Source organism: Saccopteryx bilineata, chromosome 4, assembly GCF_036850765.1.
Source record: "Saccopteryx bilineata isolate mSacBil1 chromosome 4, mSacBil1_pri_phased_curated, whole genome shotgun sequence".
Lineage (NCBI taxonomy): Eukaryota > Metazoa > Chordata > Mammalia > Chiroptera > Emballonuridae > Saccopteryx > Saccopteryx bilineata.
Window position 1 is genome coordinate 56,628,814 of NC_089493.1, and position 19,422 is coordinate 56,648,235.

General features: G+C 41.9%; 1 protein-coding gene and 1 long non-coding RNA gene across 5 annotated transcripts; one reads left to right on the top strand and one right to left on the bottom strand.

The window, feature by feature from the left end:
- Positions 1 to 1,249: 1,249 nt before the first annotated feature.
- Positions 1,250 to 12,670, bottom strand: LOC136335015 (uncharacterized). 3 transcript variants are annotated; one of them, XR_010731250.1, is made up of 3 exons: positions 12,546 to 12,670; positions 7,326 to 7,486; positions 1,250 to 2,475 (listed from the first exon to the last, which is right to left on the bottom strand). It is a non-coding gene; the product is annotated as an uncharacterized lncRNA (long non-coding RNA). The 3 variants fall into 3 exon arrangements; XR_010731249.1 differs by having other exon boundaries at positions 12,542 to 12,667; XR_010731248.1 differs by lacking the exon at positions 12,546 to 12,670 and adding an exon at positions 9,426 to 9,566.
- On the top strand, positions 12,586 to 15,629 carry RPS27L (ribosomal protein S27 like). 2 transcript variants are annotated; one of them, XM_066276005.1, is made up of 4 exons: positions 12,586 to 12,721; positions 13,411 to 13,519; positions 14,115 to 14,225; positions 15,430 to 15,629. In XM_066276005.1, the coding sequence occupies exons 1-4, from the start codon at positions 12,716 to 12,718 to the stop codon at positions 15,456 to 15,458; spliced, it is 255 nt and encodes an 84-aa protein (XP_066132102.1). In that variant the 5' UTR covers positions 12,586 to 12,715; the 3' UTR covers positions 15,459 to 15,629. The 2 variants fall into 2 exon arrangements, with proteins under 2 accessions (XP_066132102.1, XP_066132103.1); XM_066276006.1 differs by lacking the exon at positions 12,586 to 12,721 and adding an exon at positions 12,961 to 13,275.
- Positions 15,630 to 19,422: the final 3,793 nt, after the last annotated feature.

Consider the following 19,422-nt stretch of genomic DNA (forward strand, 5'->3'; position numbering starts at 1 on the left):
ATGAGGACCACTGAGGTGGTCTCATCACCTGGGCCTGCCAAAATCGGGCATGCACACAAGTCATTTTTGCTGATGATAAAACTAAATGAAACAGAGTCAGAGTTATTCCTGAAAGTTCTCTCTTAGTCACTTCCTGATATACTTCCTTGTGTAGTAAGGTAAATAGGTGGCATTATAGATGGCACACCCAAAATTTTGTCCAACCCTGAACACCTCTACAGGGGTTTATCTGTGACTGTCATTGGTCATGTATGTTGCAGCAAAGACAAAAAACACTGGCTAGGCACTGGTCTCTTCGAATGATCTGTCAGTCCCCATTGCTGGGCCACTTGCTACTCATCCACAGCTCTGGCCCTCCACCAGATTCAGTGACAAATCCCATCTCTAGCTGAAGGCTTAGAGAAGCTTTGTTTTAGTTGTTCAGGGGACACAGCCAGGTTACCCTGTGACTTGTCCTGCTCTGATCAAATACCCTGATTCTGGTTTCTGGCCTTCTACTTTCATCCTGACACTGAGTCTCAGTTCTGATTCCCTCTTGCAGGACCTGAGTCTTTGATTGCTCAGGCTTCAGCCCCTGTCTCCATAACCTGACCGGTTCCCTGATCTCTCCAAAAATCAGGACTTTCATTATTTACATCTGTTTTTCCCAGTAACACACTTGAAATGCAGACCATGCTGGGAGTTTGCTATCTGCCTCTTGTCCTGTCTAACCCACACTGCCAGTTTGTGTCACTTACATTGTTCTTCCCAACATTTCCCCACCACCCCCATTTTACCAATGCCAATAATCATATTTACTCCACTTATGGTACATCTACCTTTTGCTACCTTCCAGATCTTTCTAGCCCTGAATTTCTCTGAGTCACCATATCACCTGTTACTACTCTGAGGATCCACGTGGTACTGGAGCTCTATGTGCCTGGCAGATCTCTACCCACTGACTTTGACTGGGTGCCAGTTACAAAACTTAGCACACAGCAGTGTTGCAGAAAGACAGTGTGGTATGGTGAAATGAGCATGACATGACTTGGGCATCCTGAACAGATTGGGTTCAAATCTTTGCTCTTTCACTTGTATAAGTTTCTTAATTCCTCTAGAACTCAAAAGGACTGTTGAAAGGGTTATATGAGATAATGTGTCTGGTACAATTTAGTAGTCATTTAATAAAATACAAAATTTAGTATTTAATAAAATACATTTTTACAAATTTATTTAAATAATATTTTTTAACAAATTTATTGGGATATAATTCACATATCATTCAACCCACTGGTTTAAATGGTATAATTCAATGGTTTGTAGTATATTCACTGGACTTAGATTCCTTAAAATACAATTATAGCATAAGTAGTATGATGTTTAATAACAGTTAAAAAGACTAAGGACTTTAGTTAGGTATAAGTTTATGTAAATCAACTGTGTGATGTCATTGTATTGCCCCAAAATCATATGTGATATTGAGCTGTATGGATACACATATAGTATGATGAGAAGAATAAGGTAAGTAAGAATTCCATGGTATTTTGAGCTAGCAATGTGTTAAGTCATTGGGCCTATTTTAAAAGGGATGGGGGAAAACTGGAGCATGTTCAGAGAAAGGTGAAAAGGGTGATTAGAAACTGCAAAGACTGTTTGTAGGAGCCTGCAGTATTCATCCAAGAAGTAAAGCCATCCTCAATTAGCTCTTGGGGTGCCATCTGGAAAATAAATGAATGTATTTTCTATGTTCCCTTCATCGGCCAGAACCTCAATAGGTGAATTTAAGTAAAAAACAAGCAGATTTTTGCCTGGTCAGGCGGTGGCGCAGTTGATAGAACATTGAACTGGAATGCAGAGGACCCAGGTTCGGGACCCCAGGGTCGCTAGCTTGAGTGTGGGCTCATCCAGCTTGAGTGCGAGCTCATCCAGCTTGAGCTCGAGCTCACCAGCTTGAGCGCATGGTTGCTGGCTTGAGCCTGGGATAATAGACATGACCCCATGGTTTCTGGCTTGAACCCAAGGATGCTGTCTTGAGCAAGGGGTCACTCACTCTGCTGTAGCTCCCTGATCAAGGCACATATGAGAAAGCAATCAATGAAAAACTAAGGAGCTGCAACAAAGGAATGATGCTTCTCATCTCTCTCCCTTCCTGTCTATCTCTCCCTTTCTCTGTCTTTCTCTCTGTCTCTGTCACAAAAAAAAAAACCCCAAAAACAACAAGCAGATTTTGACATGGTATAAGGAACAATCAGCACTGTCTAAAATTGGAATGCATTGTTTCTTCCTAACCTGAAATTCTATGTTTAATATGAACCTCTTTATTCACAAGTCAGAGAACAATATCTTATAGAGAGCTCTTACTCTGTTATATGTTATACTCAGGTGGGCAAAATGATCCAGTAGGTCAACTCTTCTTTATTCAGGGTCATCCACCTGGGGTTTATCTAGTAGTCCATATTTCTCTTATTTTTTTACTCCCACTCTCTGCTTTTTGATCTGAGGAAAGAGAAAATTGCTCATATGAATATTTTATTAATAATTCTGATGATAATAAAAATATTCCTAAAATAAGACTTTGGCATTGCCTGACTAGGTGGTGACACCGTGTATAGAGCATCGAACTGGGATGCAGAGGACCCAGGTTCGAAATCCTAAGGTTGCCAGCTTAAGCATGGGCTCATCCAGCTTGAGCACGGGCTCACCAGCTTGAGCACGGGCTCACCAGCTTGAGTGCAGGGTTGCTGGCTTGAGCACGGGATCATAAACATGACCCCATGGTGGCTGGCTTGAGCCCAAAGGTTGCTGGCTTGAAGCCCAAGGTCACTGGTTTGAGCAAGGGGTCACTTGCTCTGCTGTAGCCCCCTGGTTAAGGAACATAGGAGAAAGCAGTCAGTGAACAACTAAAAAGCCACAATGAAGCATTGATGTTTCTCATCTCTCTCCCTTCCTGTCTCTCTGTCCTTATCTTTCCCTCTCACTTTCTGTCCAAAAAAAAAAAAAAAGACTTTTGGCATTACCGGAGCAGGAGATTGTGTTCATCTCTTCCCCACTCTGGGTCAAGTGACTTCATCTTAGTACTTGACATTGGCCATGGTGGCAACAATTATGGAAATTAGAAAACACTGCAGATCAGCAAAACAACTCTCCCCAGCTCATTTCCCAGAGCCCTGCTGCTTTCATCTCCGCTACCCAATGACTACCAAACTGGCACAATTAATAATGAAGACAGGCCTCCTACCAGCTCTTTGGACTGTATGTCTCTGTAAAAAATACATTTAGAGCTAATAGTATTTACTTTCACATAAGGGCAACTTGGAATTTAAGCAGTTAAATATAGTTAACTAGTTTCAGATGAGTGAAATATTTAGAGGAAAATATCTGTGGAAGACTAGAGTCACTCTCCACTGCCTTTTAAGCCACATCTCTTTTTTCCTTTAGAAAAACCCATAATAACCATGGTCTGTCTGCAGCTGCTTATGGAGTGACCATGTAACAGACTAAGAAGACATCTCCAAGGCAAAGGCCCTCTGGAAACAGGAAGATAAAAGCTCTCTGCTGGCCAGTGATTGTCCTGCACAACAAGTGGCTCCTTGTGCCACCTGTTGGATTTTGAAAGAACAATCTCTCAGCTTTTAATCAAAAGTAAGACTTCTGCAAAAACTTCCTGTAGGTGGAATGTATTCATAACCTTCCTTAAAGCAGAACTATTGTTTAAAAAATTGTATTTTACAAGTCCTTATTCATGATATCACCATCAGCCCAAGATTCCCAGAATTAACTGATTTCTATATCATCAATAAGCTCTAATGATTACAATTAAGCATTTATTGAGCATTTATAATATACTGAATACTTTACAAGCATTATTTCACTTTATATTCATTTAACCTTATAAAATAGGTATAAATATTTTTATTTTACAGATGGAGAAACAACTTAAAGAGGTTAAGTGGCTAATAGAGTTAAAAAATTTCTGTGTTCCTAGGAAACAGGGTTTATATTACCTAGTGCATCGTATATAGTAAATATTTCATAAATAGTTGAGTAAAATTTTAATATTAAGAAATAAAATACCATTCTTAATACTTTGAACCCTTTGGATCATTAGCCTTTTAATCAGCTTTTATCTAATGGTAAAACAGAATGATCTCATTTACTTTGCCTGTACACTTTTCACAGGAAGAGCTCACTCTAATATCTCACCAACTCTAAAATGACTTAGGATAATTTTCCCAATTTTATTTTATTATTATTATTTTTTTTTTTTGGTATTTTTCTGAAGCTGGAAACGGGGAGAGACAGTCAGATAGACTCCCGCATGCGCCCGAATGGGATCCACCCGGCACGCCCACCAGGGGGAGATGCTCTGCCCACCAGGGGGCGATGCTCTGCCCCTCCGGGGCATCGCTCTGTTGCAACCAGAGCCACTCCAGCGCCTGGGGCAGAGGCTAAGGAGCCATCCCCAGTGCCCGGGCCATCTTTGCTTCAATGGAGCCTCACTGCGGGAGGGGAAGAGAGAGACAGAGAGGAAGGAGAGGGGAGAGGTGGAGAAGCAGATGGGTGCTTCTCCTGTGTGCCCTGGCCGGAATTGAACCCGGGACTTCTGCACGCCAGGCCGACGCTCTACCACTGAGCCAACCAGCCAGAGCAATTTTCCCAATTTTAGAAACAAGTTAACTGTAGCTTAGCCAGAATTAAGTGGCCTTCTGGTTTTCTCATCACATCAGGTTGAGGCAGAGGAAAGGTCAAAGGCATGCATCACAAAGAACCAAGTGAAGTAGCAACTAAAATAAAAGGGTTCTAGATAAGTTACAGGCGCAACAAGTAGTCCTCAAAGAATGACCATCAAGCCAGTTACGTTGAGTATGGCACTCAGTGGACATATTTCTGCACTTTGATGTACTGTAGTGGGCATGTGGGGAGATGAGACCAAATCCTGATCTTAAGAAGCCTGTGGACTTTTAGGGAAGAGAAGACAGACATAAACACAAGGAGATGAAACTGCAGTACAAGAGCATAAGATGAAAAATCACACAAGACAAGAATAGTTAAGCAATTATTAATGCAGGCAATGAGTGCCTCAAGAGTTCAGAAAAGGCAGAGGTTATATTTGCATAAATTTTTGCTTATCTCAGCGTATTCATAAAACATCTTTACTATGAGATGTGGAAAGCCAGTAAAGTTTGAGAGAGCACCTGGCCCTAAGCAGCTCACTTTCTCCCCCGGAGACTCAGGCAGCTTGTGAGAGGATTTGCAGGAAGCAGTAGGTGGGGAGATGAGGAGACCAGAGACCTGAGCATCAGGGAAGGCAGGACAATGCTGGGAGATCTCACCTGACTACTGAGTCGGGATATTAATTAATGTTTTTTTCCTGTATTTTTCCTATTTATACCTTTAAGCAGGAGTAGCCTGTCATTCTTTCTGTGCTTTGCTTTTGAAAATTTTGACGCCTCAGGAGAACTTAGAGTAGTAGTACTCAACCTTGGCTCCTCATGGTAATCACCTAGGGAGTTTTACAAGCTATTGCCACCTCGTTCCCATCCCCAAATACTCTAATTTAGTTGAGCTAGGATGCTCCTTTGGTCATTCTAATGTGCAACAAAGTTGGAGTATCATTGATTTAAAGGATTCCTAGACAGAGTAAGAGGGAATGAGATTGGCTGGAATGAACAAAATAGGTTAGAGTGGTAGGGGAAAAGAGGAGCTTCCCTGCTCCAATCAAGAGAAATAGCCTTGATTTGTTATCCTGGAGTAGTAGGGGTCTGGATTCTGGTTCCCTCAGAGCCCACAGGGGAGGCAGGAAGACGCCAGAGAGAACGGCAGTGTGGTGTATCCAGGCCAGCACTTCTCACACTGGGATGTGCACACAAATCACCAGGGGATCTTGTTAAGGTGCAGATTCTGACTCAGAGGATCTGGGATGGGGTCTGCGGTTCTGCATTTCCAAAAAACTCCTAGGTTTTCCCAATGTCACTGTCAACGATTTGCATGGCTAGGGCTCTAGGCAGTCTCCCTTGATTCCCATATCCATCTCAAGCCAACCTGTTAAAATCAAAGGGTTCCACAGGCAGGGGCAATGGACATCCCTGGGTGACCTGGTTGGATTGATGGCTGAGGAGCAGATGGACTCTGTTGGGAAAACAGCTGTGTTAGACTTGCTCTCTTGCCCTCTGCCTGAGGAGTGCATGAGCACGTGGCAGAGCCATGTGTATGTAGCCTACGTAAGGCTGCAGGGCTTGCCCTCAGGGTGGTGCAGATTGCAAATTGCTTACCCGCCACTGTGAAGGGCTGTTCTGCTGTTTGTTGGCCTGCTGCCATGAGAAACATTTTTACCCTGTCAGCTCATTCGCTATTGTAAGACTCTATTAAAAGGTAATGGTCCAATGCTTTCTGGCTCCACAGTTCCTCCACCATCTGCCCAAATCCACTGTGAACCTGCCTGGCCTCGGTCACCAGCATTACAGACCCCATCTGCAAAGCCTTTCAGGCCAAAAGGAGCACATTCTGGCAGGGGATCCCCCTGTCTGGGTTCTGGCCCATCACAGATGGCCCATTCGAAATTGGCTGTTGAAGAAATGTAGAGACTATTTACAAAGTTGGGACAGGGTTAACAGAAACCAGCAAAAGACGAAAAGGCACCTCCTTTCAAGTGGAAGGGCCAAAGGGGGAGGAAGTGGTGATTGGAATCCCATGATGGCTGTGGGAAAGGGACGCCTGCAGCAACTGTTACCCTTGGAGAAACACAGCCACTCGTTGAGCCCGTCAGGATAAATCCAGGAAATCAATACCCCAACACTGCTCTCTCCCTCCCTGTGATTTCCTACTAGTGCCTCCCATTGGCCTAACCCAACTAGAAACCAGAAGGCAAGAGAACCCAGCTGTGGTAGCCCATCAAAGTCAGCCTCCTGGCCATAGGTTGGGTGGTTTAAACAACAGACATTTATTTCTCACAGTTCTGCAGGCTGGGAAGTCCAAAGTCAGGGCATCAGCAAATTTGGTGACACTGGTGTCTAGATAGAGCCAACCTCCTTGTTCATAGATGGCAGTTTTCTCACTGTGTCCTCACATGGCAGAAGGGGCCTCTGGGGCCTCATTTATAAGGGCACTAATCCCATTCATGGGGCTCTATCCTGATGACCTAACCACTTCCCAAAGGCCTCACTTCCCAATATCATCATATTGGGGATTAGAATTCAACATACAAATTTTGGGGGGATTCAAACATTCAGTCTATAGCACCAGCTCAGTAAGGGCTCAGCCTCAGTCAGAAATGAAGTTGGCATGGCAAATAAAGAAATAGCACAGTCCTCAACTGAGACTCTTACCCCATATAGATGGGAGCTTACCTGAGAGCATCAAACATCTTCATGAATGACAGATGGATTTGAACCTTTACAATAGAGCTCTTGGGACAATGGTGGTGACCCTGTTGAAGAACTGGTTTGTAGAGAAGAGGTGCTGCTGATTTCAGGAACAGGTTGAGAATAAGTCCCATGTGCTTTGAAACCTGCCAACAGGTGGACAATAGAAAGAAGAAAAAAAAAGAATGCAGTCTTGTTACAGTTTGCTAATGACACAAATTTCTCTGAGATTCTTAGAAAAAAAAACTTAAAAGGCAAGACTGTGAAGTTATTTAGAGCCCCACGTCACATCCTAAGTTTCTTAAAAACAAAACTAAACTAAACCTCTGACCATCTTTCTGGGATTGAAGGGCACAAGCCTGAGGAGCTCGAACCTGGGTAAAGTGGGACCTGACCTATTTAGAACCAGGCTCAGCGGGCTTGAAATTTAGCACTAGTTGGGTTCCTGGCTTACCCAAACACCTGTGAGTTTTCTCAGTGTCTGAAGTTGGAGAAGGGGGAAGGGAGAGGAGATGGCTGCACACTTCTGAGGTGCAGGGGCCAGGTGCTGACTCGGAGAGTTCAGCAGCACCTCCTCAGACCTGGCCAGATAGAACAGCTGGAGAGTTCTCAGGCAGGAAACAGAACCCCAACTAGCATTTCACGGTTCTTTGGGAAGCCACGTGGGAGCTCCTCCTGCAGGATCCCTGAGAAAAGGCTACCAAGGCAAAGGGACTCTGGGTCCCTTCATCTGCCATCAGTGCAAAGGCCTAGGGGACATTTTAGGAGAAACTGAGCTCTGGAGGGGGAGGCAGAGTTATAGAGTTCAGGTCTTTTTGCCCTTGAGAGTTTTATTTCTCATGCTACCACAGTTTCTCAGAAGTTGGAGGGTTTTGACACTGTACTGGGAATTAGTTAAGGAACTGAAGATTGCTAGGTCTGAAGTTGTTCTGAGACCTACTATACATCATGTTAAAATAAATCCCAGATTAATTAAAAAGTTAAAGAATATATATCACAACAAAAGAATTAAAAGAAAGCATATGAAAATATTTAGCCGATCCTAAAGTGACCAAGACCTGTCTAAAAAAGGAAAAACTTGCCTGACCAGGTGGTGGCGCAGTGGATAGAGAGTCAGTTTGGGATGCTGGGAACCTGGTTCAAAACTCAGAGATTGCTGGCTCGAGTGTGGTATCATAGACATGAGCCCATGAAGACTGGTTGGAGCCCAAGGTTTATGGCTTGAGCAAGTGGGTCACTGGCTTGGCTGGAGATCCCCTCCCCCGCACATCAAGGCACATGTGAGAAAGCAATCAATGAACAGATAACGTGCCTCAACTATGAGTTGATGCTTCTCATCTCTCTCCCTTCCTGTCTGTCTCTCTCTCTCACTTAAAATAAATAAATAAATAAATAAGAAACCCAATAGGTTTAAAATATACAGGCAAAACTTGAAGATATTGTGGGTTTGCTTTTAGCCCACTGTAATAAGCGAGTATAGCACTAAAGAGAGATGTAATCCTTTTGCTGATAGAGGGTCTTGCCTTCCTGTGACGTTCAAAAAAGCAGATGCAATAAAATGAGGTATGCCTGCATTATACAGTATATATAAATGAACAATTAAAATTTACTGTATGATGTTTAAATCACCAAAAAATAAAATTGACAGGATAAAATTAATAGAAAACAAACTGGGAAAATATTTGGTTAATATCTTTCATACAGAAGAACACATAAGGAAGGAATAGATGATCATCCCAACAAAAAAGTATTAATAAGCAATAAGCATATGGAAAGTATTAATACAATAGTGAAAATGATAAAATACTATATAGTTTTTCTGTATTTACTGAGATAGGGAAAACATATATCCAATATGATCAAGGGTGCAAAAAAGGGGAACATTTTAAAACATTTCCATCTGGAATGTAAATTGGTTTGACTTTTCTGGTGGGTAATTTGGTAGTTTATATTATAAACCTTATATGTGCATAACTTTTCTTTTTTTAGATTTTATTTATTGATTTTTGGAGAGAGGGGAGAGAGAGAAAGAGAAAGAGAGGGAGAGTGAGAAAGTGGGGGGAGGAGCAGGAAACATCTACTCACAGTAGTTGTACGTGCCTTGATTGAGCAAGCCAGGAATTTGAACTGGCAACCTCAGCATTCCAGGTTGAAGCTTTTTATCAACTGCGCCACCACAGGTTAGGCAAATGTGCATAACTTTTAATTCACTAATTCTTCCTTCTAGAAATTTATCCTAAGGAAATAATCAAGGATGTGTACAATGACTTATCTATAAGAATGTTTACTACAGTGTTATTTTAATAGAGAAAATCTGAGAGTTAGGAAGATTGACTATTAAGATTTGACAGAGTTGGGTGATGGGTACATGGGTCTTCATTATTGTATTAGTCTTCTATTGCTGTTGTAACAAATTACCATATAGTTAGTGGCTTAAAACAATACAAATTTATCTTAAATTCTTTACTCAAGTCTGACCCAAGTCTCACTGTTAAAATTGAGGTGCTAGCAGGAATGTATCCCTTCTGGAGGCTCTAGGGGAGAGTCCTCTTCCTTGCCCTTTTTAGCTGCTGGAGGCTGCCCACATTCCTTGGCTTATGGCCCCCTTCTTCCATCTTTATTAAAGCCAGCAACATAGCATCTCTCAGACCCTTCTTCATCACATTTTCTTTCTTTTTTCTTTCTTTCTCTCTCTTTCTTCCCTTTTTTCTTTCTCTTTTTCTTTTCTTTCTTTCTCTTTCTCTCTCTTTCCCTTCCCTCTCTCCTTCCCTCCCTCCCTTCCTTCCTTGATTTTTTTTTTAAATTTAATTTTATTTATTCATTTTAGAGAGGAGAGAGAAATGGAGAGAGAGAGAGACAGAGAGAGAAGGTGGGGAGGAGCTGGAAGCATCAACTCCCACATGTGCCTTGACCAGGCAAGCCCAGGGCTCCAAACCGGCGACCTCAGCATTTCCAGGTCGACGCTCCATCCACTGCGCCACCACAGGTCAGGCCCTTCCTTGATTTTTAGAGAGAGATATAGGAGAGGAGGGGAGAGAGAAAAACATTGATTTGTTGTTCCACTTATTTATGCATTCATTGGTTGATTCTTGTCTGTGCCCTAACTAGGGGTTCAATCTGCAACCTTGATGTATGGGGATGATGTTCTAACCAACTGAGCTACCCAGCCAGGGCCATCTTTTCCTTTGATTCTTTTTGCCTTCTTCTTCCACTTTTAACGACCCTTGTGTTTACATTGGGCCTACCCAGATAACCCAGCATAATTTTCCTGGTTTAAAGTAAACTAATTAGTAACTTTAATTCAACTTGCCAAGTAAGTACAGGTCCTGGGGATTAGGACATTGAAGTCTTTGGGGTCCATTATTCTGTCAATACAATTGTACTATATACTCCTGCCTGAAAACATTTAATTTTTATTACTATTTAAAATGTTAAATAACCCAAACCTAATTCCAATTTAGCATATGGATGAAAGGAAAATATATATATTCAAGTGACCAATACTCCATGACCATTAAAAGTCATAATTAGGAAACTATGTAGTAACATGTAGCAATACTCATTATACAGTAAGTGGGGGTAAAATGATGTCTAAAAAGGAATATGCAGAAGATGATACCAATTATGTTAAACAAAACTCAAAACAAGCCTATATGTGAGTAAGAAAATGTTTGGGCCCTGGCAGTTGGCTCAGTTGGTTGGAGTGTCCTCTGGACATGCCCACATTATGGTTTGATCCCCTGTCCTGGGTTGGTCTGGCACATACAGAAATCAACCAGGGATGGCACAAATGGGTGGAACAGCAAGTCGAGGTATTTCTTTCTCTAAAAATTAATAAATTGCCCTGGCCAGATGGCTAGGTTGATTGGAGCATTGTCCGGAAGCTCTGAGGTTGCAGATTTGATACCTAGTCAGGGCACATACAGGAACAGATTGATGTTCCTGTTTCTGTCTGTCCCTCTCTCTCTGTTCCTCTCTCACTAAAATCAATAATAAATTTTTATTTTGTATTTTTCCAAAGTTAGAAGCGGGGAGGCAGTCAGACAGACTCCCGCATGCCCTGACCAGGATCCACCAACATGCCCACCAGGGAGTGATGTTCTGCCCATCTGGGGTGTTGCTCTGTTGTGGCGGGAGCCATTCTAGAGCCTGTGGCAGAGGCCATGGAGCCGTCTTGAGCATCCCTGGCCAACTTTGCTCCAATGGAGCCGTGGCTATGGGAGGAGAAAAGAGAAAGAGAGAGAGAGAAAGGAGAGGGGCAAGGGTAGAGAAGCAGAGGGGCACTTCTCCTATGTGTCCTGACCAGAAATCGAACTCGGGACTTCCACATGGGGGTGGACGCTCTACCACTGAACCAACTGGCCAGGGCTCAATAAATACACTTTAAAAAAACATAAATTAAAAAAATGTTTGTAAGGACATAGGTCAAATGTTAAAAATGATTATCTCTGCATGGTAATTTTGTTTTTCTGCATTTTTTAAAATGTGCATTACGCATATGTTACTTTTGCAAACAGAGAAACAGGCAATTAAAAACGTCTATTTTCTAGGACAATTTTCTGGTCAAGGGTTTCCTTGGTTTCTTAGCTTCCTATCACATTCCCTTACATCATCACTCCTTATCAAAAATATTTCATATCCCTGACATAACGTTCTCAGGCCAAAGTTGTCTGCTCTTGAAAGTTCGCATTGGGCAGGAAGGAGCCTCGCGGTGAAGTAAGCATGGCAACGAACCGGGCTTAAAAACTTTCAGGGAAGGCAGACCCAAGGCACAAATTCATCCCATAAAGAACTCAATTACCGGTGCTTGGAAACTGGATGCACAAGTACAAGCGCCTCTTTCATAATCTCGCTGGCACATGGCAATAGTTTTAATTAATAATATTGTTTTTAATATACAAGAGCTGACATGCTTGGCGGCCAGACTGCCACAAGCTGCCCAGCGTGCCCGCCCGGCCGCCTGCGGGGTTCCGCGATGCCGCCCGCACTCCCTTTCCATGGCCTACACCCGAGGTGGTTTCCTGGCGGAGGACACACCGCAGGAGCCTGGCTCGGGGATCGCTGGTCCAGTGAGAAGCTCTACGACCAGCGGCCCCTGCCCTGGAACCCGTTAGGTTAGCGGAGTCTGTGACCTCGGATTGGCAAGACCCTCAGGGCGCCCCGGGACCTGCAGACCTGGCCGGAGCCCTACCCCCACACACCTACCACCACCGAGAGGAGCGCCTAGAGCGGACAGCCCGCCCGCCTGGCTGCACCGCTCCTCCGCTCCCAGCCTCCTCTATCCCGGAAGTTGATGCTGAGCGCCTGATCTCGTGCTGTTCACCAAGGGTGTCGCCTCGGAAGTCTTGACAGACTGGGCTTGCGAAACCGTCAACATGCCTGTGAGTGTTGACTTTCGGGCTTGTTTCGGGTTTCTCAGTGTGCGGAGGGGTTCCCGACCGCTCTGCGGGCACTCTGGGCTCTCCGCCGAACGTGGCGACGAGACAGGGCTCGCGCAGCCTCTGGGCGCCTGGCGGACTTGTCGGGACTTGCCGGGGCAGAGCGGCCGGTCCGGCCATGCCAGGGCGTGGAGCGGGGAGGATCTGGGCCGCCCTGGCCTGCGAACCGCAGTCGGCGCCTCGGAGGGCACGGCTCCTCTGGGTTTTTGCTGGACGCCCGCGAGGCTGGGATCTTTGGAGTCTTCCTGCTGTCCTTTGAGTTTCGTGGTTCTCGGCCCCTCGCCTTCTCTCTGAAGCGACGTTCTGCGTGTTTCCTTGTTAAAACTGACTTGGCAGTTTTTTCCCTCGGCGGGTCCAGGATCGGGGTCGCGTTCTTACTTAGCATGACGGTTTTATCTAGTTATTTATTTATTTTTGTGGGAGATTGTTATTCAGTTCGGTAAAGAGGAACGGGGTTAACCGTACCATATGTTTCCTGATCGCAAGCATTATGCAAGGTACGGAGGCAAGTTAACAGGCTTGGAAAAGTAACATCCGAGGTGTTGCCTCTGCTGAGACTGTTATCTTCGCATGTGTATTTCAGGTATGGTTTCATTCTAGTAATAGTATGTTTCGTTTTTTTATTTTTTTAGCTGGCTAGAGATTTACTGCATCCGTCCTTGGAAGAGGAAAAGAAAAAACATAAAAAGAAACGGCTAGTTCAAAGTCCAAATTCTTATTTTATGGATGTAAAATGCCCAGGTAACAGTTCAAATTTAATTCCTTTCCCAATACAAATTTCTATCGGGATTGTTAGCGTGGTGCGTGTATTTGACGCGCGAGGGCCCTCGGTTGAGAAGTGGGGTTAGCGAGGTGGACGTTTCGAGGATAAAGGTATTGGAACCGCTGTGGAAACACTGCAGTGCGGAGGAGGGGTGGAGATGGGACTCCGAAGGGAATAGGACAGTTGATTTACTAAGTCCTCAGGCTGGTAAGGTGACGAGTTTTCTTTTTCATGATGCAGTGAAAAGGCTGTTGATTCTCTAGTGTGAAGCTGAGCTGTCCGGAGTGGTGGCCGTTTCCTATGATTGTGGCTACTGACACCCGCAGTTGGATAGTCATGATGGAAATATGAAGCATAAAATACACTCGAGATTTTGATTAATCCCCACGTCTTGATTGAATGTTGAAATGATGCTATTTAACAATTATGTGCCTACTAGAAAATTAAACAGGTGGCTTGCTATTGCACAACAATAAAGTTCTTAAATCTTTTAAAGGCTTTTACTACAAATAAGTTGAACACGTCCAGTATTTTCTTCTGCTTTTCACTTTTAACAGTGCCCTTTTTTTTTAGGTTGCTACAAGATCACCACGGTTTTCAGTCATGCCCAGACGGTGGTTCTTTGTGTAGGTTGTTCAACAGTGTTGTGCCAGCCGACAGGAGGAAAGGCGAGGCTCACAGAAGGTATATCGTTTCGCATTTTTAAATCCAGTGATGAGATTTAATGATTGTGAATGTCTACCTTTATTAAAAACCAGTTTAGGCCTGACCTGTGGTGGCGCAGTGGATAAAGTGTCGACCTGGAAATGCTGAGGTCGCTGGTTCAAAACCCTGGGCTTGCCTGGTCAAGGCACATATGGGAGTTGATGCTTCCTGCTCCTCCCCCTTCTCTCTCTCTGTCTCTTTCTCCTCTCTAAAAATGAATAAATAAAAAAATTTAAAAAAATTAAAAACCAGTTTATAAGAAATCTTAAATTTATGATTGCCAAAATAATTTTGCCTTTGTGTACTCTTTCAGTAGAGTGCTCTGTTCAATTGGATACATTTATACCTTTGACCTTGCAAAGAACTCCTTTGAATATTATTTTTCTTAGTTAGGAACACCTAATTCTGTTATATTTTAGTCACTTAGTTTGCCTAATTTGGAATATTAAACATAAATCAGAATGAGCAGAAGAATAACTATGTACAGTAGGACATGGACTTTTTTAAAACATAGGATTTAAAAATTTCTCTTGTAAATATTTTGTTCCATATGTATATGGCACATAGGACTTAAGACAGTTATTGCTAGCTAAGTAACATAATATATAAATTTAAATGCTTGAGGTTTGATATCTATGAGTACTAAGTGGTTAATATAAAAATCTAATTTTAATTCCTCTTTCACTTTTGTGCAGTAAGAAAGAAATAATTATATAGTTTTCCAGAGTACAACTTGTAGATTTAGAATTCCATATATTTGAAATTTGTGATATTTTGGGGAGCTGTGAATACATTTTCTCACTGGAAGAGTAAGTGGATTGGCAACAAATTCAAGATCTATTTGATATGACTTAGTAAGATATAAGTATGAAATCAGCCTACTTGCAAGATTTCCAAAACCTTTATAGCATGCCAACTTGAAAGTTTTAACTGATGAATTCAGCTCATGGTGTTAAATGGATTTCATTATGGTATTTGAGACACAGGAGTGACAGTTACAGTCACATCAGAGTAAATTCAAATATAAATGATTTGTTATAGCAAATTTCTGGTAAAAAGGATAAATTATGAATGTTAATGTAATATTCTTAAAATGTAAGCTTTTTACTTAAGTGCTTTTTGCCATTAGGACTACCAAAGAGAATAGACTTGTGTTTAATATGCTTTTGTAATTCCATTACAGGGTGTTCATTTAGAAGAAAGCAACACTAATAATGATCCACACAGCTTCCTGAATTTGTGTTATATCACAGAAAGCCTTATCGGTTCAGAAATTCTAGTTAATCAACCAAGATAATGTAATTACATTTAATTTTGTAAGTATACGACAGTGATCTCCTATTTTGGTGTCAGTTTTTCAATAAAATTTTGATTATGGGCAAATTCTCTACTTTTTCCTTTTTTTCTAAGTATGTGTGCATATGCTATAATTAATATATATATTTTTATGTGAATTTTGTCTAAACATTTAAAAAATGTATTCTGATTTGTTTCTCCTTCATTTCAAGAGTAGAAACCCTAAATATTTGATTTGCAGTCCTTTTCCAAATTGCTGTGAATGGAGCTAAATAATTACAAATGGGAAGTTTGTTATTTATTCTAAGTATAGTTTTGCTATTGTAACTATGGAAACACATTTTAGAAGTACAGTGTGTCCGTAAAGTCATGGTGTACTTTTGACTGGTCACAGAAAAGCAACAAAAGACAAATAGAAATGTGAAATCTGTACCAAATAAAAGGAAAACCCTCCCAGTTTCTGTAGGATGATGTGGCAGCATGTGCACATGTGCAGATGATGATGTAACACCGTGTATACATCGGAGCAGCCCACGGTCATGCCAGTCGAGATGTGGACGGTACAGAGGAAAGTTCAGTGTGTTCTGTGGCTCGCTAAATTCGAATCTGTGACCAAAGCGCAACGTGAATTTCGGCGCGTTTATAATGAAGCGCCACCACATAGGAACAACATTACTCGGTGGGATAAGCAGTTGAAGGAAACCGGCAGTTTGGTGGAGAAACCCCATTCTGGTAGGCCATCAGTCAGTGACAAGTCTGTAGAGGCTATACGGGATAGCTACCTAAGGAGCCCTAAAAAATCTGTGCGTGAGCCCACATCGAACTGCACTGAATAGGTATGAAACTGGGAGTTTTCCTTTTATTTGGTGCAGATTTCACATTTCTATCGTCTTTTGTTGTTTTCCTGTGACCGGTCAAAAGCGCACCATGACTTTACGGACACACTGTACATGTTTAATTTATTAACAATCACAATGTAATGTGTTAGATTTATGTGCCTTAATATACAACATGATTAGGACTTCCTTTGGGGTCTGAGTTACAGGAAGCTCCTTTTGGGATAAATTTGAGAAGAGGAGTAAGCAGTAGCATAATTTACCCTAGGATATTGTGACTGGGATGGTAGATGGTATTGAATTCTCTGGTCTAGACAGGTAAGCATTCCTGACTACACATGTGTGCTGAGTGGCTCTGGTGTCTCAATATCATTTGTATAAGTTTATGAAATGACCTGGGGAGCTAGGAAGTAGAGTGTATCTTACCCTCTCTACCCACTGTACAGCTCCTTATTGGAATGGGAAGATAACTGCTTCTGTTTTACTTGTTCCTCTAAAGCAGGCTCTTAAGAGAGGTATTTCCTATCAAAAGGTACTCCTACATGTGCACCCCCAATTTGAGGGACTGGTCCTCTCATACTGATTCATACACTGAAGAACTATGGAAAAATTGGAGTGTATTTAATATATAGAGAAGTAGATAACCCAGGGGTTCCTAAACTTTCTTGGTTTATGGCATCTTTAGAGTCTTCTTAATTTTTTCATGGAGTCCTGTGGCCAAAAGCAATACCTAACAATTACATTTATTAAGTAGTTAGGTTCTAACAACGTTAGTAGCTATTAAATTTTATGGGTAAATTAAAAGCAAAAGTGATCATTTTTATGTCAGTCTTTTTTTTATTCAGTGAGAGGAGGGGAGGCAGAGACACACTCCCGCATGTGCACTGACCAGGATCCACCTGGCAAGCCCACTAGGAAGTGATGCTCTGCCCATCTGGGGCATTGCTCTGTTGCTCAGCAACTGAGCTCTTAGTGCCTGAGGTGGAGGCCAGGGAGCCATCCTGGGGCCAACTCCTCCAATAAGCCATGGCTGCAGGAGGGGAAGAAAGAGAGAGAAGTGGGAAGGGGAGGGGTGGAGAAGCAGATGGGCACTTCTCCTGTGTGCCCTGACTGGGAATTGAATCTGGGATGTCCACTCGCTAGGCCGACGCTCTACCACTGAGCAAACCAGCCAGGGCCTATTTATGTCAATTTTAATGGAATACTGAGGTCCCCTATTGAAACCCCAAGGTTGCTGGCTTCAGCACAGGATCATCAACAGGATTCCAAGGTCGTTGGCTTGAGCACGGGGTCACTGGCTTGGCTTGAGCCCCCTGGTCAAGGCACATAGAAGAAACTACAACTTGGTGCTTCTGGCTCCTCTCCCTTTTCTCTCTCTCCTCTCTAAAAGTCAAGAAATAAAATCTTTAAAAAAGTAAGAATATTAATTTATGATATTTGCTATGGATCCAGGCTTAAGTAGCCTTTGAATCTTGTTTATAAGGGGATACTGGGAGAGCTCATTTTCTTAGTTTAACTCTGTTCTACCTATCTGGCTTAGTACTGCCTTCCTACAGTACCAGGTCTGCTGTTATTTTCTTGCCTAGCAAAACCTCACCTTAGGAAAAAATTAAGGAGAATAGTTATGTCAGATTTAGTTAAAATCCTACATTTAAAATTTACCTTAGCGAACCAGTTTTAGTTTTCAGTATTCTACAGTAAGAAATTGGAGCTTCCACTGCCTTCTGGATCAAGAGCTCAGCAAACATCAGTTTTAGCCCACTCAGTTTTTTTGTGTGTGTGTTTCTAAATTCATGAATGTCTTTTTCATTTTCTTATTTCACATTTCATATATCCTGCTCTATTTAAAAAGAGGGCATGCGTAAGAGCATTACTGTGCCATCCTTCATATTAATTTGTGTATTAATAATAAAAGTGTATATTTCTTCACTTGCAGCCAGATTTACTAATTAAAAATCCCAATATGTGTTTACTTTTGTGCCTTTTATTGGATCTGTACATTTTTAGAATTTCTTTTTTTATGGTACAAGATAATAGAACGGTTTTTGGAGTCAGGTATACCTGGGTTTGAAACAAGTTCAAATGGTTAATAATTGTGTGACCTTGGACAAAATGATAATTTCTACTTAATAGGGTTATTTTGAAGATAAAATGCAATATATATAGAGTGCTTAGCACAATGCCTGACACATAGTACTCTGTTAAATAGTATTTAAATAAAAAGGATCCTGTTAAGTACTTTCAAGTTCTATTTTTTTTTCCTTTTTATTTTTTTAGTGAAAGGGAAAGGAGAGAAATAAGCATCTACTCATAATTGCATCACTAGTTCTTCATTAATTGCTTTTCATACGTGTCTTGACCGAGGGGAGGGGGCTCCAGCTGAACCAAGTGACCCCTTGTTCAAGCCAGTGACCATGGGGTCATGTTGATGATCCCATGATCAAGCCAGCAACACTGCACTCAAAGCTGGCAAGCCTGTGCTCAAGCTAGTGACCTCGGGTCTGTGAACCTGGGACCTCAGTGTCGATGCTCTATCCACTGCGCCACCACCAGTCAGCCCTTCTCTCTCACTTTAAATGCCGCCTCTTTGCGGCTCCTAGATCACTGAGGCCTGTGCAAATGTTCGAATCTTACACTGATATCACATTACCAAATTAAAAACGTATCTTTAAATATTAGAAACATTTTTTTAAATTACCATTAATTTGGTTTCCTTTTAGTCACAGTACTTAATGTTTAAAATTTTAAATAACATTACAAGAAGGTATGACATTTACATGTTTATCAACGAGCATGGATTGAAAAATTTTAAAACATGAATACAAGATATAGAGATCAGGAAAAGAAAAGAAATAAGGAAATGAAATGGATCTGTTTTAGAAAGCTGCTTTCTTTATATCAACCAATTCACATATCTATTTACCTTTATAGATCAAAGTGGAAAGTGAAGAAACAGCCTTAAGGCTCAGATGATAGAAAATCCTTCTTTTATTACAGTGTATAAAAACTTTGATTTATTTCTGAATTTTTGAATTTAATATAAT